The sequence below is a fragment of the Misgurnus anguillicaudatus genome, chromosome 23 (genome assembly GCF_027580225.2).
Source record: "Misgurnus anguillicaudatus chromosome 23, ASM2758022v2, whole genome shotgun sequence".
In the NCBI taxonomy this organism is placed as follows: domain Eukaryota; kingdom Metazoa; phylum Chordata; class Actinopteri; order Cypriniformes; family Cobitidae; genus Misgurnus; species Misgurnus anguillicaudatus.
The window spans coordinates 4,419,572-4,443,543 of NC_073359.2; the positions used below are offsets into that span (position 1 = coordinate 4,419,572).

Sequence of the window (23,972 nt, forward strand, 5' to 3'; positions counted from 1 at the left end):
ATTTTATTTAGCCATTGTAAGGCCCTGTGATCAGTTTCAAGCAAAAAGTCTTTGCCAATCAAATAGTACTTTAAAGTGTCTAAAGCCCATTTAATGGCTAAAGCCTCTTTCTCAATTGTTGAGTACTTAGTTTCTCGTGGGAATAACTTTCTGCTAATGTACAGAACAGGATGACGATCAACCCCTTCGCCCTGTAACAAAACAGCTCCCAGTCCAAGTTCAGAAGCATCAGTCTGTACAACGAAAGGAAGTTAGGAATGAATCTTCCATACCAGCCTGCTAGACCAAGAAAAGAACGAACTCTCCTCTTTGTTGTTGGGGGTGCAGCAGACAAGATAGCATGAATTTTATCCACCTGTGGTCTGATGGAACCACCTCCTACTACATAGCCCAGGTAAGAAACTTCTGGCTTAGCAATGTGGCACTTCTTAGCATTTACTACTAATCCAGCTGACTGTATCCTTCTGAATACCTCTGCCAGATGCTCCACATGCACAGAGCATGTGGAGCATCTGGCAGAGGTATTCAGAAGGATACATGTAGCACTGAAGATGACTATATCATCGATATAAGCTGCTGCAAAACTGTCCAATCCTCTTAGCACCTGATCCATCAAGCGCTGAAAAGTTGCCGCCGCCCCATGAAGGCCAAAGGGCATGTATTTAAAATGGTATAAACCAGAAGGCACTCTAAAGGCAGTAAGTTCTTTAGCTGAATCCACCATAGGAATTTGCCAATAGCTTTTACATAAGTCAAGTGTTGTCAAATACTTTGCCTTACCCAGTCTTTCGATGAGCTCATCAGCTCTCGGCATTGGATAAGGATCAAAGGATGAAACTGCATTCAGTTTGGAAAAGTCAACACAAAATCTTAGTGAGCTGTCCTTTTTAGGTACCAACACCACCGGGCTGCACCATTCACTTTTTGAAGGCTCAATTATATCCAACTCAAGCATTGTTTTTACCTCCTCTTTCAAGACTGGAATCAGGCGAGCAGGAACTCTACAATGTGTTTGTCTGATTGGCTCGTGAGCAAGAAGATGAATTTTATGCTGAATTAAATCAGTTTTTCCAGGGCTGTTACTAAACATACCTCCAGGAATTAAGTTGTAGAATTCTGTACGTTGTTCACAAGTAAGATGGTCTACAGATGGTAATGTAAGTGAATTTTGACTCACAGGAAAATACTGTTCATTCACTTCTTCCTCTTCTTCCACTTTCCTTGCCCACAACTGCTCAGACCATTCTTGTTTTCGGTCATACCAGGGTCTTAGAAGATTAATGTGGAATGTTTGAAGTTTCTTCCGACGATCAGGCAATGCAATTTCGTAGTTGGTAGAACTCAATTTACGTTTGACTTCATATGGTCCTTGCCATTTGGCTAACAAGCTGCAATCTGAAGAAGGGAGAAGTAACAAAACTTTCTGACCAGGAATTAAGGATCTCTTCCTGCTTGACTTGTCATACCATTGCATCTGGTGCTGTTGTGCTTTAGTCATGTTGGTTTCCACCATTTCTGCCAAAGTCTCCATCTCTCATTTTGATGACATATGACAGGATGTTTGTCTGTTCAGATGAATTATCTGCTTCCCAGGCTTCCTTCAGAACATCGAGAGGTCCACGTACCTGGCGCCCATACAGCAACTCAAAAGGTGAGAAACCTGTACATGCCTGTGGAACTTCACGATAGGCAAACATTAAATAAGGTAGCCAGTGGTCCCAATCTGCACCTGTTTCAGACACATACTTGCGTAACATGGATTTCAATGTCTGGTTAAACCTTTCTACCATACCATCGGTCTGAGGATGATAATGCAAGGTCTGAAGAGGAAGTATATGCAGCATTGAATAGATTTGTTTCATCTGTCTAGACGTAAAGTTAGTTCCTTGATCAGTAATTATCTCTTTCGGTAAGCCTACCCGAGAGAAAAGTTGAATCAGGGCATTCACTACCTGTCTAGTCTTCATATTCCTTAAAGGAAGTGCTTCTGGATATCTAGTAGCATAGTCTGAAACAACAAGAATCTACCTGTTTCCTGACTTGCTCTTCTGTAAAGGACCAATAATGTCCATAGCAATGCGGGAGAAGGGAACATCAATTATTGGGAGGTTTACTAAAGGGACTCGATCACCTTTCTTAGCGGCCTCACCATCTGACACTCTGGGCAAGATTTACAAAAATCTAGCACATCCATATACAACCTTGGCCAGTAAAATCTAGCAGCAATCCTACAGTAAGTTTTATGTTGGGCCAAATGTCCAGCCCATGGAACCGAGTGACCCAACTGTAAGACTTTTAATCTCATGGATTCAGGCACTACTAATCTTTCTCCTTCAGCACCCTGTAGGTAGAGTCTGTCTTCTCTAATCACAAAGTGATCTTTTAATGACGTAGCAACTTCATTACTTGCCTTATCAAATAAAGGTTTAAGTGACTCATCCTGCCTTTGAAGTTCAACAATATCGTGGGGAATATACTCAATGTCATCAGTGTGAGGAATAGGTAAGTTTTCCTTCACTTTTGTTCCCTCAACTTTCTGTTGACGTCTCTCACGTCTAGACTTCCTGACTTTTGGGTTTTGATCAAAAGGTAAGTCTTGCAAGAATTGTTTATTAATTTCCACCTGTTTAGCCTGAGCTCTTGTTAACACATTTACCTCGGCTGTCTGTTTGTCACCCTGCAGTAAATCAACAAGCACAGGAACATCCCTGCCTAGGATAACTGGGTAAGGAGACTGCTCTACAATACCGACTGACAAATGGTAAGCCTGCTCAGCTATCTCAATAACCACATCAGTTCTGGGATATTCTCTCTCATCCCCATGGATACAGCGAACTTTTACACTACCCAGTGGAACTGTGTTTAAACCATCCAAGCATTAATTTCTCACTAGAGTTTGACTAGAACCAGAATCCAAAAGAGCTTTAAAAACCCTGTCTCCTATCTTTATATCAATGATAGTATCGGTATTTAGGTCTAGTTCATGAAGCTCCCTCATTGGTCTTGGTACATAACAAAGACGAGTGTTAGTGACCTTCTGTAAAGAACAATCTGCTCTTTTATGCCCTGACTGGCCACATCCATGACACACAATAACAGATTTAAACTTCTGTTGGTCTTTCATACTCTGCTGTTTCTTAATGTGCGTATTAAAGTTACCAGAAGAAACATGAGTATCTGAAACTAAATTACTCAGACCATCGCCAAAATCATCAACAGACTTACCGGTTGGTGAACTTTTGTAGGACCGCCATCGCCTTGGCTGATGTACTGATCTTCTGGCGGCCATGGAAGTTTCTGCCATCTCTGCTGCATGCTTTGAAGATGTAGGGTTGTTTTGTTTCACCCATGTCCTAGTATCTGGATTCAGAAGCTTGAGGAATTGCTCTAGAATGATCTGGTCTCCAATTTCCTCTTTCGTGCGATTTCTTGGGTTCATCCATTTCTCATACAAATCCTTCAATCTAGCCTGTAGCTCTCTAGGCGTTTCATCTTCATGCATAACATAAGCTCTAAAACGTTGCCTATAAGTTTCAGTGCAGATTTCAAATTTGTCCAATATAGCACGTTTAACACAATCATAATCAAGGGAATTGTCTGCATCCATAGCTACATAAGCAGCTCTAGCTTTTCCTGTCAAAAGGGGTAAGAGGTGTAACACCCAGTCTTGCCTTGGCCATCTACATGCATATGCAATACGTTCAAAAGTTGTTAAGTAATGTTCTATGTCTTCATCATTAGACCATGGTACCATCTTAGGCACAGAAAATCGCGGCAGGGAGGTACCCTGCACTCCCAACAAAGAGTCTTGAGATGCCGTCAACGGAGGCACATTAGTAAAAGGCTGTGTGTTAAAATCACTTGCTGGAGGTAAACTCACCGAGCAACCTGCTGTTGCAGCAGCCGGGACTGTTGCTCCTTCCATTAGCAGTCGTTGTTGTCTGTCTTGGTGCATCTCAGATTGCAAAAGTGAAAACTGATGTTGCAACATACGCCATTTATGTTCTTGACGTTGTGCCTCTCTCTCCAATCGCTCTTCTCTTTGCTCTTGCCTTTGAAGAAATGAATGCAACATTGACTTAAGTGCATCTGGAGCCTCTTCCAGTAACTCCTCATTTTCTCCCACATCAGCTCCGCGAGCCTGATCACTCACTGTTGAATCAACATTGGGTCTAACAATCTTTGAAGCTTCTTTAGGAAGATCTTGTTTCTTAGGCGGCATGTTCCATGAAACAGCACCTCAATGCCATATATACACTCCTCCAGAAAATACGGCTGCTTATGACATACAGTAAAGTCTCTGGTTAAAGTGATCTTCCATTAGCTTGAAAGTAGTGTTGTTAACATACGTATTGGCCTCCTAATGGCCTAGAAGCACCGCTGCCACCATATGTCGGGTTGTAGTAGGCCAAGTGGTAAGGAAGGAGCAAGGAAGGCACAAAACGATGGTTTGCTGTTTAGAAAATTGTCCCAAGGTGATTTATTGGTGAGTTTTAAATCAAAACAATAAAGGAAAAAAAATAAAGAAAATTGCTTCAAGCAGCAAAACACTAGTGTTGGTCAAACACTTTCACTCAAGGAGCATAACCAGTGATGTTACATTTGAAGCGAGGCTTCGGAGCTTGTATTGAAGGATGCTTTTTACGCAGCATTTTATAAATGAGGCCCCTGGGTTAATCTAAACCCTGTCTGGGAAACTGACCCAACAGCGTTACCTAAGTCATTACATTACTCTCCAAATGAGTTGCTGATATAAATCACAACCAGGACTCCCTGATAGAAGAGAAAATATAGGAATGTATTACTCTGTTCTAGAGAGAGAGAGAGAGAGAGAGAGAGAGAGAGAGAGAGAGAGAGAGAGAGAGAGAGAGAGAGAGAGAGAGAGAGAGAGAAAGAACCCAGATGCAGGCTTTGCATGTACAGATACAGTAGAAGGTTTATTGGGTACAAAAGAAAACCCAATTGGTGCCTAAAACACCTAAAGGCACCAACAAAGACAGATGAAAACAGAATAAGATTACACAAAACTATGACCGGAACTACATGAATGCTTAACAGTAAACTTGACAATAACTTACTAGACTAGCCGAGTACACATGTGTAAGAACACCAACCCCTTCAATACGATACAAATTTGCATCCGATCAACCTCAATCGTATTGATTTAGGTGTTTACATGAAGGCTTTTATTTGTTATGTTTTTTGGCCAGTTTTTGTCTTTATTCAATAGTGAGGTTAGGGGAGGACAGGAAAGTACAGGGAGGAGAGAGGGGTATGAGATCAGCAAATGACCACGAGCCGGGAATCAAACTCGGGTCACCAAAAGTGTGAAAGCACCACATGTTGGAGCGCTGCCCACTACACCATCAGCTCCAACTACATGAAGGCTTCTCAATACGATTACAAACAGACGTATCTAGTGGTGTCTCTCTTTCTTGCTCTGTTCTCAATACTATCAGGTAATATCTCATACACGTTTGAAACAGTTCATTGTATTATTTACCATTTCATGCATTTATAGTTTAACCAATTCAAGTTTTATTTCAGTGTTGTTATCTCTACTTACACTGTCAGAAATATTATGTCCTAATAAGTATTTACATGCCTCAGATGTATTAATATGTACCTTTGAGATACTTATATGCACTGTTTATGTAGAAATAAAGTTTACTTTTGAAAGGGCACTGCCCCGGTGACAGCTGTACATTTTTTCGTTTGAATAATTAAAGTTTGTACTGACTCTTGTCTTATATCACTGTCTTAATGCAGTAAACAACACTGATGCTTTTCCCAAATGTCCAACAACCACAAAACTGTCATCTACTCAAAAGTGTTCATACCTTGAATGTGTAACAGCAGGATCAATGATGAGAGTCTGAAGTTCATGATGTAGTTTTGTAGAAAGTCACATAAGAACCAAAACTCTTTTCTTATTCCTGAGAAAAAATAAAACATCATTGTGATGCTCAAATCATCAGACAGTTATTACAGTAAAATAAAACACAACTAACATGCTTGTTTCGTAACATTTCAAAGATTCAATACAAATAAATGTGTATACATACGTGCTTGTGGAGATCTCTGACTTTAACCGGTTTGTAAAGTTGTGTCAATATCTGAAGTTGTGGTAGATCATTTAATGATCTGATTATCGTACTCAAGCGGATGTTAAAGAAAGACCCTCCTTCACTTTTAAACACTTTTCATAGCATAATAAGAAGGAAAGTATTTCATAACATGCTTGAATTTTACATAATCAGACAACTATTCTTATCTTTACGTGTAGCTGGTATTTGTTGGAGAGTCCTGTAAACAGTGACATGTTTACCATTTTGGGGGCCCTAAAGAAAGTCCAAGAAACTGGAGCCCCACATGCCCCAACATTACCTGAAGGGTTTCATTTCAATTGCACAACAGTAATATTGAGTATATAGAATTAAGTTAGACATATAAAAACAGATTTATTTTATTTTGAACTGCTTAACATAACATGGTATAAGACAAAAAAATCTTGTTTTAAAAAATAGAAATAGTGCCCATTGTCCTTTTCAACATGATACAGAATTATTCTCTTTAAAAAATAAAGGTCTTGGTTTAACCTTAAGCTAGTAGTTCCCAAAGTTTTTCCACCGGCCTCCTTTTGTACAGAAAAATATTTTCAAGTCCCTCTCAGATCTATCCTTTGCTTGCAAATTCCTTATAGGATGTATTTAAAACAATGTAATTTATACACTACTGCAACTTCAGTCTGATCTTACTAAAAAAACTAAATAAGAAAAAAGGTGAAGCATTAGATTACGATTCAGACTGATCTAACAAACTGAACTAACAAACACCAGCAATGAATGTTGTAAGTTGGTTATTGTCTGGATTTGTAATGGGAATCACATAACTCTCATTTTCATATTGCAGAAACAAACTTACTGTGAGATACAACAAGACGCCACTGCCTGTAAAAGATGTCTCTTATCTTTACTTCATCTTTTATGTTTTCAGCAGAAAAAAATCTAATCATTAATCTTCATCTTTTTCCTGCTAGTCTCAACTCGATTCACAGGACAGATTATGTTTTATATTTTTATAAACTTGTTACTTTCATTACTAAAAACTGAGACAGAAATAATCTGCACATTTTTATACTTACATTTAACTTTTGGGGAAACTGAATGTAATTGTTTCTCTGAAATTGTAAAACTTGTTAACAAAAATGTTAAATGGAGCTGATAGTAACATATTTAGTAAACTGTGTGCGCTCACTTAGTCTACGAGTTCGTAGGGTTTCACATCTGTCATTTTTACACTTTGAAGTGTGCTCATCAGCGCCCCCTTTGCCCCCTTGATGCTGTCTGCAGCAGGCTTTGCGCACTTTACCAACCCAGAAGCCCTTGCGAAAGAGCAGTCAGACCAATCAGACGACAGATACATAACACAAATATATTTTTTTAAATTCTGAAGACACAGATTAAAGATAAGGAGAGGAAACACAGCTGCAAAAATCAGTGTCGTGTTCTTGAATCAGCATAAAAACTTGATCGGCTTTGCCACAAACCACCCACTTAAACAGGATGAGAGTGTGTGATAGACATCTCTGCCCAGAAAAACAGTTTATACCAGCTTCAGTTTAATACTAGATTAGCCTTGTAAGCAAAACACATCATATCAGAGACAACCTCAAAAACAAGTGTAAAATTCACAACATAAACATCACTTCATGACACGGCTTTTTAATTTCCTTTTTCAGTTTTTAAAATGTTATTTAATTATTGTTTAACAAAAGATAAATAAAACACAAATGGTAAAAGCTCTTATGATCAATAGCATCACTTTAGTCCTTATAAATGTGTAAATACAGCATTATTATGAGCAGTTGAAGTTGTAGTAGATCATTTAATGATATTATCTCATTTTCTCGTACTCAAGCGGATGTTAAAGAAACTCTTTTTGACACTTTTTATAGCATAAGAAGAAGGAAAGCATTTCATAACATGCTTGGACTTTACATATTTTGACAACTATTACATACTTTTATATTAAAATTTAATTTATAGCTGTTAATTATTGCTCAGTCCTGTAAAAGATGTCTCTTATCTTTACTTCATCTTTTATGTCTCCAGCAGAAAAAAATCTAATCATTAATCTTCATCTTTTTACTGCTAGTGCTCTTATTCTTGAGAAACAGTCTCAACTCGATTCACAGGACAGATTATGTTTTATATTTTTATAAACCTGTTCCTTTCATTACTAATAAACTGAGACAATAATCTGCATATGTTTTATATTTTCTAAATTGGTATTTGGAGAAATTATTAAGAAATGAATGTAATTCATTTAAAACCTATAAAAAGTATTAAATTGAGCTGATGAAAACTTCCTTTCAGACTTTCCAATGCAACTCATGTGGGTCTAAAAATAAGCAGGGTGTAAATGAGCTTAAAGGTTGGCAGACAATCTGGGGCTGTGACAGTTTAATAAAAAAAGCTAATTTACATCATACACACTGATGGGCAACTTCTCTTCTTATTTTCAGCCTGACGCTCGATTCTGTTCCAAAATACGGCTCTGGTGTGCCCTTGTGTGCAAGTGTCCCTAAAGTCTGCACTACATGATGTCATCAACGTGTCGACTCTGAGGAAGTCCACAAGTTCAGGGTGTGTCATATCTCTGAAAGGCAGGTACAAAAAAGCTTTATTAAAACATTATAGTAGCAAACCTTTAGAAAGCTAAGCCTTGTTTTAATCAGTATCCTACAGTTTTATGTATTTAAGCATTTGTTTTGTCCATTGTATCTGAAAAAAGACACAAACTCAGTTATATTCAGAAAAGGCAGAACATTCAGAATTTGACTTTTCTGTGATTCTCAGATTTCAGTCTCACTGCAGCCGTTATCACAGCGCTACTCAGCAAATAACCATCATGACAGCTGTGTGCATATTTTCAAAATAACACAAAAGTTCTGAGTGATGCGCTATGACGTTCAGTGCCACAATCAAATTTCACCTTGATTGTGTTTCCTCATCTTCTTTTTAAGGGGTTTCCCCAGTAATGATGGTACACAAAACAACGCGGCACATCGGCACCTGACTTTGAAACCTGCAGAAGCTGCGCCAGTAACTTGTTTGACTTAATAGGCAATAACTAACCAAGATGTGTTCTTGTACTTGTAATTTTGACAGACCTGCTCGCTTGAACATTTCTGTAATTTTGTAGCATGTCGCTGCGTCTGTGGCCAGGGCTTTTTTACCTTCTCTCCTCATCCATGTGTTTGTGCTCCCTTTTAATTGCACAATTGTTAGATATAGCCAAAGAGGCAGTGCGTGGCTGACGTTGGCAAATGTAGCATTTTGAAGTAGACTCTGTCTGACTAAGCTTGCGCTATTTAATGTGCACATTCATCCGGTGTGTGATACCTGCGAGTTGTCCTTCACAGGACGCAGTGCATAAGAACATGTTAAATAATCATAACACAAGCACACGTATCTTTATTTAAACTTTATTTAACCGCAACAATGACACGCTTTTGGCAAGATTATTAATCATGAATTAGATCATTAAAATATTTTTAGATCATTAAAACATGGATATTCATCATGACTATTGCAATATTAAGCTCAGCAGTGCTCTCACGTCAAGTTTACACAGTAAAACATATTTAACTTTAAGCGACATGTTGCGTTGATTAATACATTGTCATGGTCCTGTCTTCAGGTCATACCCTGTGTCTCAATCTATTCCCTTTAATATTCAGATGTCAAAGGGCAGGAGGAATCACAGCTCGGTAATGTAGATTGAACAAGTTTTGTTCAACTTGAAATTTCACTTGAATTTCACAATAAGAAACAACTTATCTTTTTTAGGTGTTACCAACTGAAGTTATTTTTTAAGTTGATCCAACTGTTTACTTTTTACAGTGTACCAGTAAAGTCAGATGTATGATGAGATGTTGTGTTACCTCTTACAGTACAGGAATACTCTTGTAGCTCCTCACTGTTGATTGAGTCCAGGTACAGCTTGTTTAATAATGTCAATCCATCTGTTACCTGTTGTCCATTCTTATACCAGATGTAAGTATGTTTGTTATCCAGAGTGCATCCGGTTGAACAGCTTAATATCACTTTTTCTCCATCTATCACAGGGTCTGGACTGCTTCTCACTCGTGTATCTGAAATTTCTAAAACAGAGTTCACATAAACGAATTTTCAAAGATGGGCCTCATATTTTTGATTCAGCTCATTTGGTAAAGCATTACCTAAACCTCTTATCACAGTCGTGTTGATATCAGACTCCTACTCGAGCTATAATGCTTCAGTATAATGAGTGCTGCACAGAGAGTTTATTATGAGCAGTTACCTCTAACAGTAAGAAGGACTCCAGGATAACCAGAAACTACATCTGATGTGTTAGTGATGAACCTGAACTGATATGATCCAGTGTCACTCATGTTGACGTCTTTGATTCTCAGTGTGTTTCCCACAAACTCCACACGACCAGCAAACTGAGAAACCTCACGCAGATCTCTGAATTCCCTCTCATAACGGTAATCCCAGGATGTTTTCTCTACTGTATATCCAGTGGGATGTGAGTATGAAGAGTGAATATTTACTGTTGATCCCACTAAAGCACAAACTCTTGTAGAGGTGTAAGTCACACCCCAACAGCTACTGTTAGAAAGACCTGAAAGAGTCACAAAATACTGCTGTAACATTCACAATCAATTACAAACACACTCATACTGTATATGAATCAACAAGAAAACTGCTAATTTAATAAATAATTAATTTAAATATTGTGTAAATGTCAGACTCACACACAGATGAAGAGGGAACTGAAACAGACTCAATGCAGGAATAACTGTCAGTGTTTTCACTGGATGACACAAATATGGTTTGGTTATATGTTAAATGTTGTCCATTCTCAGTTTTACTCGCTGTCCTGTAGATTCAGGATTCATCTTCATCTGTAAAACTAAATAATCAAAACCTTACATTAGATGAGAAATGAAAAGAGTTTAACTGGACTGATGAGAATGTAAATGTACCTGAAACTGTTAGATTGACTGTGACTGAGCTGAGATGTTTAACTCCATCCTTCATAATGAACATGAGCTGATATTCTCCACTGTCTCTCTCTTTTGGATCTCTTATTGTTAGTCGTGAGTTGTTTTTAGTGATCTCTTGATCCACTCGTCCTGAGTAATCTGAATCTAAAGTCAAATCTTCAGGTTCATCTTTGTTTCTCCAGTTTGTTCTCTGTTTCTGACTGAACCAGAACCCAGTTTTGATGTTGATGTTTGAGTAATCGCACCTCACTGTCACCAGTTCTCCCCTCGCACCACAAATATTCAGTTTATCACAGGTTACATTAAAGTTATCCAATGTTAGGAACCCTGAAGAAGAAACCGTACCGTAACATTAATAATATTTGTAGATTATCTGTATTTAACTTCATTAAAATTACAGAGCGAGATGAGAGATTCAGACAGTCCTGTAAGGATATGAACTCAGATTCATCAATTTTGTTCTCAAACACAAATCTCTAAGTTCAGTTTTAAATATACAAACTCACTTTAAACATTTTAGAGACTGATCCAAATGGAGAATCCAGCCTTTGGTAAATTAAACTAGTTTAAAATCTGACATACTTTTAAAAAATATATAATGAATTTAAGTATTTCAGTATAACACAAAACTGTGTTTCATACCTTGAATGTGTAACAGCAGGATCAGTGATGAGAGTCTGAAGTTCATGATTTCTCTTTGTAGAAACTCACATATACAAGCTACAAAACATTAAAGAAGAACTTTTCTTATTGCTGATAAAAAAACACAATGTTAGTTTGACTGTGACTTTCTCAATCGGATGCAAAAATACGTTGTGCACATGCAGGGGCGCCGTTAGCAATTTTGGGCCCTATGAAAGAATAGGTGGTCGGCCCCCAGTGCCCCCCACCATTTCGCACCAAACATACAACATGCAATTTAATAATACAGAACTATTTATTTTGCTATTGTTTTGACCACAATTAACAATATTTATAGAGACTTACAATGTCTGCAGCTAAGATAATTATGTGCAATGTAAATTTAATTGAAAAATACAGTAATCAAATAATCAGAGAAAATGCAACATTATTAAACATAGATAAAAGATAATTGTGATCCAATTAATAAGATAATTGGTTATTTGTGGTTTACTGTTTTCCACATAAAATCATCCTACATAATGTAAAGAACATTTTGTGAAAATATAAACTTGATATCTTTAATATTGACTGAGTAATGTGATGTCAGCAATTGAAATATAGTGAAATTAATGCTTGAAATCAAACTGTGATGCTTTTTATCTCATAATAAGATTTGAGGCTTTAGTCTGATTTTCACATGCAGTCTCAGTGACATACTTGAGCTGTTACACACACCAATGACATTGTAACATTTAAAAATGGCGAACAACAACAATGCATCTTTTCTATACAGTTACCCTATGCCTCAAATAAGACTGGGTCAAAAACGCTTGAACAAAACTTGTATTATAATTATTAGCATTATTTATAAGATAAGTAACAGGTTTCACACACCAGCAGCTACACTAAAGCAAAAATAACAACAGATCATTGAAACCGAGGAAACAGCTATGCTCTTAAATTAGTCTTCAGACTGTTTATTAATCAATGGGACTCTAAAATGAAATGAATGACAACTATAGCAGATTACAACATAGATTTCCATTGATTTCTTAAAGCTGTTGCAAGGTGAGAAGCTTTAATATACATAACAGTTAGCTGGACTAGTTTACCCTGGTGAAAAACAAATATACTTTATTGTATTTCAAGTATATTTAACTTTGCAATAGTACATTACAAATATACTTACAAAGGAATGTACTTTCTTTAAACATATTTAAAGTATGCTTACAACATATTTGCGCGTATTTTTTACAATTAAACTTTTAACATACTTCAAAATAATTATACTTTAGTATATTTTCTAAAAGTATACTTTAGAAAAATATACTTAAAGTTAAAGTTTTGTGCAATTTTTAAAGTATACTAAATTTAAACTTATTTTAAAATGTATTTTAGGTATACTTTATCGTATGCTTAAAGTTATCATTATAATAATGCACTGACAGTATATTTCTAAATACATTATTTAGTATTCTTTAGAAACAGTATATTTTAAGCGCATTTTGAAAGTATATGGGGTGTACAAATGTATATTATTTTATGGAGAAATAACGTGGGCTTAAAATTACGAGAGAGCAGTATGTTCAGTTACATTTTATATTGTAGATGTATACATGATTTGTAATATACTATTAACATAATAAGGTACACTTTAACTTCACTATAGTCAAGCATTGGATAAACCAATGAACTGTGTTTTACCACAAAATAACCATGGTTTTGCTAATAATAATCAATACACCAAAAAAAAACCATGGTTACTAAACTTTTACCACAAAAAAAAAACATTCATTTTCGTAAGGGGAATATGAGTGTTTGTTTTTTGTTTTTTGTAGTTTTTGAGTCAATTGCATACCGCTTTTAGCTGTACACATTAATTAACTTAAACAGTTTTCGTAAATGCATTTCAGAGAAAAGTGAATTCTGAGATTTGAATAATGCATCTGACGTGTGGGATGACGTCACGACGCACGTATTTTGATTTTTACCAGTCGTTCAAAACAGACGGATTCAGTCCCAAGGTACGTTAAAATATCTTAAAATTAATATATTTGATTATCGTGTGACCATTCTGAAGTTTATCAGTAGACTATCATATTTCGAATGCGAAATGTTGTCAATAACGCGGTGTCTAACTCGCTATTAGTGATAAGCTGCTGTGTAGCTTAGCTTAGCTTATAGCTAATGTTAAAGGTTTGAAAGATAGCACTGTTAGCCTGTTATATCGAATTAGTACACCCGATTGTTTTGTTAAATATATGTATTGGTGTGAATGTATATGTTAATGAAAAAAGGTAGCGTCAGAAAATCTGTTTTTTTAATGTAGCGTGAAAGTTAACCATTTATTGACTGTTTAGAGGTTGTAAGGCTTTTACCTAACTTAACTGAATTTAGTATTAATGATGCTGCATTCTTTCCTCAGAAGCTAAAGTTTTTCAAAGACATTTGTAGGGAGGACTTTGCAGCTAATGGTAAGTCATTTTAAACTTTTAAGATATAATAATTCATTCGTAGTAGTAAATCAAGCTTCAGTTTAGATAACGTTATATACATATTGAGGCGTTTTCCCGGACAGGGATTAGACTAGTCCTATACTAAAATAAATGTAAGAGCTGTCCAAACTGAAAACAACTTGCAATGACATATCTTAAAATACAGCAGTGTCCTTTGTTTTGCCTCAAAATGCACACAGGTAATGTTTTTATTAAGGCATGTTTTTTGAAACTAGTTATATTTCTTAATTAAACTAAGGCCTAGTCCTGTTTTAAGCTAATCCCTTTACAGGAAACCACCCAATTGTCTGCTTGTTGCATTTTCTTTTTGACAAGTTTTACATTTAAATTTAATACAATAAAATCTTTCTTTAGGAGCTGAAGTATTTTATGTAAGGAGGATTTTTTAGCCCATATAGGCAAGTCATTATAATGAAAACTCTTAGGGGTGGTTTCCCGGACATGGATTAGCTTTATCCAGGACTAGACCTTAGTTTAATTAGGATAGTTTTAACAAACATGCCTTACTAAAAACATTACTTATGTGCATTACGATGTAAAACAAAGGGCACTGATGTATTTTAAGATATGTCAGAGCAAGTTGTTTTCAGTTTGGACAGCTCTTACATTTATTTTAGTCTAGGACTAGTCTAATTCCTGTCTGGAAACCGCCCCTTAATATATATGATGACATTTTAGTCAAGCTCTAGTTTAGGTAAAAATATATCTGCTATACAATCTCTGCCAGTAAACTATAGATTTAATACAGTAAGTCTTAAATAAATATAATGTTTTAATATTAAACACTTTTTAATTGAGCTTATTGTCTATCTTTTTCAGATTTCCTAAGGCTGAACCAAAACCTGCCAGACTTAAGTTGATTTGGGAGAGAAAGACGTTGTAAACTTAATCATCTTGACATTCTTCAATGAGTAATTGTTCAATTTTTAGGCAAATACTGTACACTTTGAATGCTGTGAATAAAACTATATTTTAAATATATTTAAAATTAATTGTTTTTGACTGTTTTAATCAGCTTTTATTTATTTGGAAAAATTATTTTGGTTATGTTACCAGCAAGTAATCTATTCCCAAAATAGCACTCTTTAAGTTAACTTATTATTAATGCACTTGAAGTATACTCATTACTAATCTAGCTGCAGGTATGTAAAAGTATACAAAATGTAATGTACTTGGCATATTCATTTTTCACCAGGGCAGTTTTTAGAATTTTGGATTGGCCAAAAATATATAGAATGTATGCAAACAGTCTATTTAAGGTATACTGATTGTATGTTTGCAAGACACTCATAATACATTTGTAATGTACTCCTAACTTAAATAAAACACACTCTAAATCCACTTATCAAGCATGAATTTAGCACAAAAACAGTCATGTACTTAAATTGTACTAAATACACTTAAAGTTGTTCCACTTTAGCACACAAAAGTACACTAAATACACTTAAAGTTGTACTTTGTTACAATTAATATACAACTAAAATATATTAAGTACAAAATTAATTGTTCCAAAATAGCACTCTTTAAATAAACTAATCAATAGCACACTTTAAGTATACTGGTCATTAGTGTGACTGCAAGTATACTTAAGTATATCAAAATTAAATATATTTAGCATACTATTTTTTCACCAGGGCCCTGGTGAAAAACAAATATACTTTATTGTATTTCAAGTATATTTAACTTTGCAATAGTACATTACAAATATACTTACAAAGGAATGTACTTTCTTTAAACATATTTAAAGTATGCTTACAACATATTTGCGCGTATTTTTTACAATTAAACTTTTAACATACTTCAAAATAATTATACTTTAGTATATTTTCTAAAAGTATACTTTAGAAAAATATACTTAAAGTTAAAGTTTTGTGCAATTTTTAAAGTATACTAAATTTAAACTTATTTTAAAATGTATTTTAGGTATACTTTATCGTATGCTTAAAGTTATCATTATAATAATGCACTGACAGTATATTTCTAAATACATTATTTAGTATTCTTTAGAAACAGTATATTTTAAGCGCATTTTGAAAGTATATGGGGTGTACAAATGTATATTATTTTATGGAGAAATAACGTGGGCTTAAAATTACGAGAGAGCAGTATGTTCAGTTACATTTTATATTGTAGATGTATACATGATTTGTAATATACTATTAACATAATAAGGTACACTTTAACTTCACTATAGTCAAGCATTGGATAAACCAATGAACTGTGTTTTACCACAAAATAACCATGGTTTTGCTAATAATAATCAATACACCAAAAAAAAACCATGGTTACTAAACTTTTACCACAAAAAAAAACATTCATTTTCGTAAGGGGAATATGAGTGTTTGTTTTTTGTTTTTTGTAGTTTTTGAGTCAATTGCATACCGCTTTTAGCTGTACACATTAATTAACTTAAACAGTTTTCGTAAATGCATTTCAGAGAAAAGTGAATTCTGAGATTTGAATAATGCATCTGACGTGTGGGATGACGTCACGACGCACGTATTTTGATTTTTACCAGTCGTTCAAAACAGACGGATTCAGTCCCAAGGTACGTTAAAATATCTTAAAATTAATATATTTGATTATCGTGTGACCATTCTGAAGTTTATCAATAGACTAGCATATTTCGAATGCGAAATGTTGTCAATAACGCGGTGTCTAACTCGCTATTAGTGATAAGCTGCTGTGTAGCTTAGCTTAGCTTATAGCTAATGTTAAAGGTTTGAAAGATAGCACTGTTAGCCTGTTATATCGAATTAGTACACCCGATTGTTTTGTTAAATGTATGTATTGTTGTGTATGTATATGTTAATGAAAAAAGGTAGCGTCAGAAAATCTGTTTTTTTAATGTAGCGTGAAAGTTAACCATTTATTGACTGTTTAGAGGTTGTAAGGCTTTTACCTAACTTAACTGAATTTAGTATTAATGATGCTGCATTCTTTCCTCAGAAGCTAAAGTTTTTCAAAGACATTTGTAGGGAGGACTTTGCAGCTAATGGTAAGTCATTTTAAACTTTTAAGATATAATAATTCATTCGTAGTAGTAAATCAAGCTTCAGTTTAGATAACGTTATATACATATTGAGGCGGTTTCCCGGACAGGGATTAGACTAGTCCTATACTAAAATAAATGTAAGAGCTGTCCAAACTGAAAACAACTTGCAATGACATATCTTAAAATACAGCAGTGTCCTTTGTTTTGCCTCAAAATGCACACAGGTAATGTTTTTATTAAGGCATGTTTTTTGAAACTAGTTATATTTCTTAATTAAACTAAGGCCTAGTCCTGTTTTAAGCTAATCCCTTTACAGGAAACCACCCAATTGTCTGCTTGTTGCATTTTCTTTTTGACAAGTTTTACATTTAAATTTAATACAATAAAATCTTTCTTTAGGAGCTGAAGTATTTTATGTAAGGAGGATTTTTTAGCCCATATAGGCAAGTCATTATAATGAAAACTCTTAGGGGTGGTTTCCCGGACATGGATTAGCTTTATCCAGGACTAGACCTTAGTTTAATTAGGATAGTTTTAACAAACATGCCTTACTAAAAACATTACTTATGTGCATTACGATGTAAAACAAAGGGCACTGATGTATTTTAAGATATGTCAGAGCAAGTTGTTTTCAGTTTGGACAGCTCTTACATTTATTTTAGTCTAGGACTAGTCTAATTCCTGTCTGGAAACCGCCCCTTAATATATATGATGACATTTTAGTCAAGCTCTAGTTTAGGTAAAAATATATCTGCTATACAATCTCTGCCAGTAAACTATAGATTTAATACAGTAAGTCTTAAATAAATATAATGTTTTAATATTAAACACTTTTTAATTGAGCTTATTGTCTATCTTTTTCAGATTTCCTAAGGCTGAACCAAAACCTGCCAGACTAAAGTTGATTTGGGAGAGAAAGACGTTGTAAACTTAATCATCTTGACATTCTTCAATGAGTAATTGTTCAATTTTTAGGCAAATACTGTACACTTTGAATGCTGTGAATAAAACTATATTTTAAATATATTTAAAATTAATTGTTTTTGACTGTTTTAATCAGCTTTTATTTATTTGGAAAAATTATTTTGGTTATGTTACCAGCAAGTAATCTATTCCCAAAATAGCACTCTTTAAGTTAACTTATTATTAATGCACTTGAAGTATACTCATTACTAATCTAGCTGCAGGTATGTAAAAGTATACAAAATGTAATGTACTTGGCATATTCATTTTTCACCAGGGCAGTTTTTAGAATTTTGGATTGGCCAAAAATATATAGAATGTATGCAAACCGTCTATTTAAGGTATACTGATTGTATGTTTGCAAGACACTCATAATACATTTGTAATGTACTCCTAACTTAAATAAAACACACTCTAAATCCACTTATCAAGCATGAATTTAGCACAAAAACAGTCATGTACTTAAATTGTACTAAATACACTTAAAGTTGTTCCACTTTAGCACACAAAAGTACACTAAATACACTTAAAGTTGTACTTTGTTACAATTAATATACAACTAAAATATATTAAGTACAAAATTAATTGTTCCAAAATAGCACTCTTTAAATAAACTAATCAATAGCACACTTTAAGTATACTGGTCATTAGTGTGACTGCAAGTATACTTAAGTATATCAAAATTAAATATATTTAGCATACTATTTTTTCACCAGGGAATATAAACGACTTTCAAAACTATTTGTAAACACTGAAATGTTATGTAAATGTATTTATACAAAATCCAGCTTGAGAATAGCAATAAAACACCCTAAAAACAGATAAACTTTTTTTTAAGTATAAGTGCTATAAACTTTCCCATTATGTAATAAAATCCTAACCTAACTAAAAACATAATTGAGTTTAATAACAGTCTGACTTATAGTGAAGATGAAAGTAGATCACAGTATCATCTACATAAAGATGCACTATAGCAAAGTTTTTACAGGATTTATACATTGTGATGTTACAGTTGATCTGACACTGACACAAGACTGTTGAATGATAAACTCAATACTTCAATGAATAATTCATCTATTTGAACATTAGATTATTTACACTGAACTATCATTAATATGTCACTGTATATGACATCACTGCATCACTGATGTCACTGCTGAGAGACTGTTGCTAGGTGATGATGTCATAAAGAGAGTTGTGACATCACTCCAGTATTCTGATGGACAGACAGCTGATCTACTCACAGACCTGCAACATCTAACAATGACAAACACACAGAAAGAGATCATGTTATAAAATCTGACCATTAGTTTATTGTATTACAGAAAATTATAAAGTATTTCTCATCTCTTTTTGTTTTTTTTTCATCAGTTTTGTTTTTAGATGAACTCAGTTTACTCATGCTGATGAAAAAGCTGTGGTATCAAAATTCATACACTTGAAATCTGAATTCATATCAGAATATTCACTGTACGTTATGCAGTTTTGAGTTTTACTTGATATGTTTTCTTACCACATCCACAGAGCTTCAATGATGAGAAACTGAGGCAGAAACACCAACAGAGAGAGAAACACTGAGCTGTCCACTGCTTCATTTGTTTTGTCCATTGTATCTGAAAAAAGACATTAAATCAGTTATATTCAGAAAAGGCAGAACATTCAGAATTTGACTTTTCTGTGATTCTCAGATTTCAGTCTCACTGCAGCCGTTATCACAGCGCTACTCAGCAAATAACCATCATGACAGCTGTGTACATATTTTCAAAATAACACAAAAGTTCTGAGTGAATTGCTATGCCATTCAGTGCCACTGACAGCGCTAAAACACTTTCACTTTTGGTTGTGTTAGTACATTTAGGGGCAGTTTCCCGGACAGGGATTAGACTAGTCCTAGACTTAAACACTTTTAAGAGCTCTCCAAATTGAAAACAACTTTCATCACTTACATATCTTAAAATACATCAGTGCCCTTTGTTTTACCTCAAAATGCACACAGGTAATGTTTTTAGTAAGGCATGTTTGTTAAAACTAGTTATATTTCCTAATTAAACTAAGGCCTAGTCCTGAATTAAGCTAATTCTGGTCTGGGAAACCGCCCCATAAAGTACAGCTTGCGTTCAAAAATAATAATTCCACCTTGATTGTGTTTCCTTTTCTTCGCCAGTAATGATGGTACACAAAACAACACTGCACACCGGCACCTGACTTTGAAACCTGCAGAAACTGCGCCAGTGACTTATTGGACTTATTAGGCAATAACTAACCAAGATGTGTTCTTGTACTTGTAATTTTGACAGACCTGCTTGCTTGAACATTTCTGTAATTTTGTAGCATCTTGCTGCATTTGTGGCCAGGGCTATTTTATCCATTCTCTTCTCATCTCTGCTCCATTTTAATTGCATAATTGTTAGATATAGCCAAAGAGGCAGTGCGTGGCTGTCGTTTGGAAATATAGCATTTTGAAGTAAACTCTGTCTGACTAAGCTTGCGCTATTTAACGTGCACATCTGGTGTGTGATACCTGCGAGTTGTTCTACACGGACGTGGTGCATAAGAACATGCGCACCGTATCTTTATTATAACATTTATTTAACAGCAACAATGATGGGAAAGCTGTTTATTGATGAATGAATGGATCGCATTTATACACGACACTTTAAACACATGAAAGTAAATGTCTTTTAAAGGTTTTAATACAAAAAATATCAATTCAATACAAATAAAAACAACGCAATTTTTTACATCAATGTTAAACTGGTGGTCTTCTTCTGCCTTTTAGTTTTTCAGTTTATAATTCCGTCATCAAAATAGGAAATCGGCATGGCGCCAGCGCAACTGGCTTTTAAAGGGGATGAGAGCTGAGACTCTCACAGGTTTATTGCACGTTACGCCTAAAACACACCCATTACTCATTACCGGAATAGGAACAACCCTTTTTTACTGTGCGCTTGGTGCATAAACCATTTTTCCAGTCGTGAAATTAGCAAAATTGGATTTGGAGACGTGCGCTTAAGGCAAGATCATTAATCAATAATAAGTTCATTAAAATATGTGACCCGTCACAGAAACCAGTAACACAAGTCGGCAGCACAAGTTTCGAGAAAATGAGAAACGTGTTTTTTTCAAAATTTGTGATTTTCATTTTATTGCAGAATCTGTTAGTTGAGATCTGTTAACATTGATTTTTATACTTATAAGTTTATCACAGTATTTTAAATTACATTTAAGACATAGAAATAAAAAGGCACAAAATATAAACATTGTGTTAACACGTGAAGCGCTTCAGACCACGCGAACAGCTTGCAAACAGACAACGACACAAACAAAGATAAAGTTTCATAAACATAACACAAACTACACACCTCATTCCGCTCACCAAGGGGTGCAACTGCAAATCTTCAGTATAATGCTGCTTGCAACAATCGCTGACTTACTTTATAATCAAAGGACATATCCTAATCCCCCAGAGACGGGCAAGAAAAACACAAGCAGAGAAACCCTCTGTCGCTATTCAGATTCCGGGGTTCACAGTCTCAACCCGGTAATGTGATTGACATTCAATGGAAAAATAAACTTAGTGACCTCTAGTGGCCACTTACACATTTTGCGGTTGAAATTGGCATTTTTTTACGGAGATTTTAGCGTGCAGCGGGGGCGTCATTGTCTGTGTGTATATACATACTGTATAAGCTTGTGTTCTCGCCTCCGCCCCCAAAGGGAACAGCGTGACTACTAAATAAGGATAGTTCGCCAAAAAATGAAAATAATGTAATTAATGACTAGGGTTGCCGCGGTGACGTAATTTTCCCACCGGTTAATCAGCGCGTCACAAACCCGGTGATACCGGTGTCACCGTGTGGGAGGGGCTTATAAATGCGCATGCAGATGTGCACATTTTACTTTCACTTTTGAAGTACGCAACTGTTTAAATGCAGTGCTTGCGTACGCTGCGTTAAATTGCTTATGAATTTGCATGCAACGCGAGTGCAACAGTTGGTTTATTTAAGTGCTTGAGTCAAGGTGCGCTGGTAATTCTCAAAGAACCAGCCAGTCCCAAGCAGAGCAACCGGCTACTTCTCCATAAAGCGCTGCTTGAATGATGGGTTTATTATTTTTATTGATGATAAACACAACAACAAAACGATCTCGCTTATATTAAACATCATATATGTATATCATAACAAAAACGAGTAAGCACGCGGCTTCTGCCTTCGTCTGGTCAGTCAGCTCGCCTCGCGAACTCTGACAGGAATAAATGAAATCTGACACCTGCTGGTCTGTGACGTGACGCGCGTTCAGCTCCGCTGAATTCAGGCACCAGACACATTCAGTTTGCTCTCTCTAAAGAAACTAAATGATTAAATTACACGAAAATATCAAAACGACGGTGAAAGACGGTGTCCCGGTGGGCAAGTGATCTAACCGGTGAGAGGCTGAAGCACCGGTTATCACCGTTTCACCGACTATCGCGGCAAGCCTATTAATGACTCACCCACATGTCGTTCTAAACTCGGAAGACCTTCGTTCATCTTCGTAACAAAGTTTAAGATGTTTTAACGTTAGATTAAGTCCGAGAGCTTTATGTCTCCTCCATTGAAAATCTATGTACGTTTTCAATGTCCAGAAAGGTAATAAAAACATCATCAAAGTAGTCCATGTGTCATAGGTGGGTCAGCTTGAATGTGTTGAAGCATCGAACATACATTTTGGTCCAAAAATAGAAAGAATTACGACTTTATTCAGCATCTTCATGTCTCTTCCGGCTCGAGCGTGAAGTCACGTTACTGTAGTGGTCCTGTCCCAAATGGCACACTCCGGACTTATGGTCCTCCTAAGAGTCCACACTTTGATGACATCACGTAGTCCAGACTTTAGGGACCCTTAATGCAAGTCCACATGGGTGCAACGGAGTCGTATTTTGGGACAGACTCGAGCGTCACACCGGAAATAGGTAGAGAAGTTGCCCGTCAGTGTGAGCTCCTCCCTTCCGTCGTCTGATTGGTCTGATTGCTCTTTCGCAAGGACTTCTGGGTTGGTAAAGTGCGCGAAGCCTGCTGCAGTGTGGGCTTCGCTGAAGACCGCATCAAGGGGGCAAAGGAGGCGCTGATGAGCACACTTCAAAGCGTAAAAATGACAGATGGGACACCCTACGGACTCGTGGACTAAGCGAGAACGCGCAATTTAAGGCCATGAGACCGAAAGTCCACATGAAGTGCGCCATTTGGGACAGGGCCAGTGACGCGGCTGCCCTGTTCCTCAGACATGTTTGCCAAGTTTTTTTTTTCAAACTTATAGCGTGCATCTCCCCAGACTGTAAACGAAGCTCAGGCGCACAAAACAAAAGAAAAATAAAAGAAGCTGGGACGGAACAAATAACAGACAGCCGCGTCATTCGTCAGCCTGACTTCATGCGGGGCCGCAGTCGGATGATGTCAAAATACCGCGAGAGCTCTTCAAGAAATCTTACAAAGTAGTTTAATTTCGACTCGCTCTCGCGGTACTTTGACATCATCTCTCTGTCAGTTCTTGCAGCGCAGCATGAAGTCAAACACACAAGTTACACAGAGATCGTTGAATTCATTATATAATTGGCTACATGTTTTGTCTATCCATTTTTTCCATGAAGTCATTGGCTGATGGAGGAACGAGTGAGCGATTGGTTACATCCCTAAAGGACTTCACGGTTTCAACGGCGCTGTTTGGATTATCTATTATACTACCTCCCTATTTTAAATACAAACTTTGAAGGCGGGTTCATGTGTTTAACGGAACGTAAATTACCGAAATGTAAACTCATATACCCTTACATGTTACGATG

At 35.8% G+C, this 23,972-nt stretch overlaps 3 protein-coding genes and 2 long non-coding RNA genes across 6 annotated transcripts in view; 2 read left to right on the forward strand and 3 right to left on the reverse strand.

Moving 5' to 3' along the window:
- The window catches only part of LOC129453658 (uncharacterized), a 203,946-nt gene that overhangs the window by 123,689 nt on the left and 56,285 nt on the right, over nt 1-23,972 (reverse strand). The gene's annotated exons all lie outside the window — the stretch shown is intronic.
- The window catches only part of LOC141359297 (uncharacterized), a 75,861-nt gene that overhangs the window by 19,114 nt on the left and 32,775 nt on the right, over nt 1-23,972 (reverse strand). The window contains exons 2-3 of one of the 2 annotated variants that reach the window (XM_073861533.1): nt 11,699-11,776; nt 11,036-11,383 (exon numbers count right to left, since the gene is read on the reverse strand). In XM_073861533.1, the coding sequence (XP_073717634.1) occupies nt 11,036-11,383; nt 11,699-11,776 (426 nt within the window). The remainder of the gene's footprint in view (nt 1-11,035; nt 11,384-11,698; nt 11,777-23,972) is intronic. The other variant, XM_073861532.1, reaches the window with a different exon arrangement.
- LOC141359600 (sialoadhesin-like) lies at nt 7,645-10,702 on the reverse strand. Its single transcript, XM_073862316.1, has 3 exons — nt 10,348-10,702; nt 9,950-10,168; nt 7,645-8,786 (listed from the first exon to the last, which is right to left on the reverse strand). Exons 1-3 carry the CDS (start codon nt 10,700-10,702, stop codon nt 8,761-8,763), a joined length of 600 nt encoding a protein of 199 aa, XP_073718417.1. The 3' UTR covers nt 7,645-8,760.
- Nucleotides 13,321-15,184, forward strand: LOC129434389 (uncharacterized). The gene is made up of 3 exons (XR_012365720.1): nt 13,321-13,704; nt 14,106-14,154; nt 15,016-15,184. It is a non-coding gene; the product is annotated as an uncharacterized lncRNA (long non-coding RNA).
- On the forward strand, nt 16,550-18,224 carry LOC141359304 (uncharacterized). Its single transcript, XR_012365713.1, has 3 exons — nt 16,550-16,744; nt 17,146-17,194; nt 18,056-18,224. It is a non-coding gene; the product is annotated as an uncharacterized lncRNA (long non-coding RNA).

What these genes read in the sequence shown, in the direction of transcription:
- LOC141359600 (XM_073862316.1), bottom strand. Translation starts at nt 10,702, where the DNA reads ATGTTACAGCAGTATTTTGTGACTCTTTCAGGTCTTTCTAACAGTAGC. An exon ending in AGTCCTTCTTACTGTTAGAG is followed by an intron (nt 10,169 to 10,347) that starts GTAACTGCTCAT and finishes ACTCTGTTTTAG; the next exon opens with AAATTTCAGATACACGAGTG. An exon ending in GTATTCCTGTACTGTAAGAG is followed by an intron (nt 8,787 to 9,949) that starts GTAACACAACAT and finishes GTCTTTTTTCAG; the next exon opens with ATACAATGGACAAAACAAAT.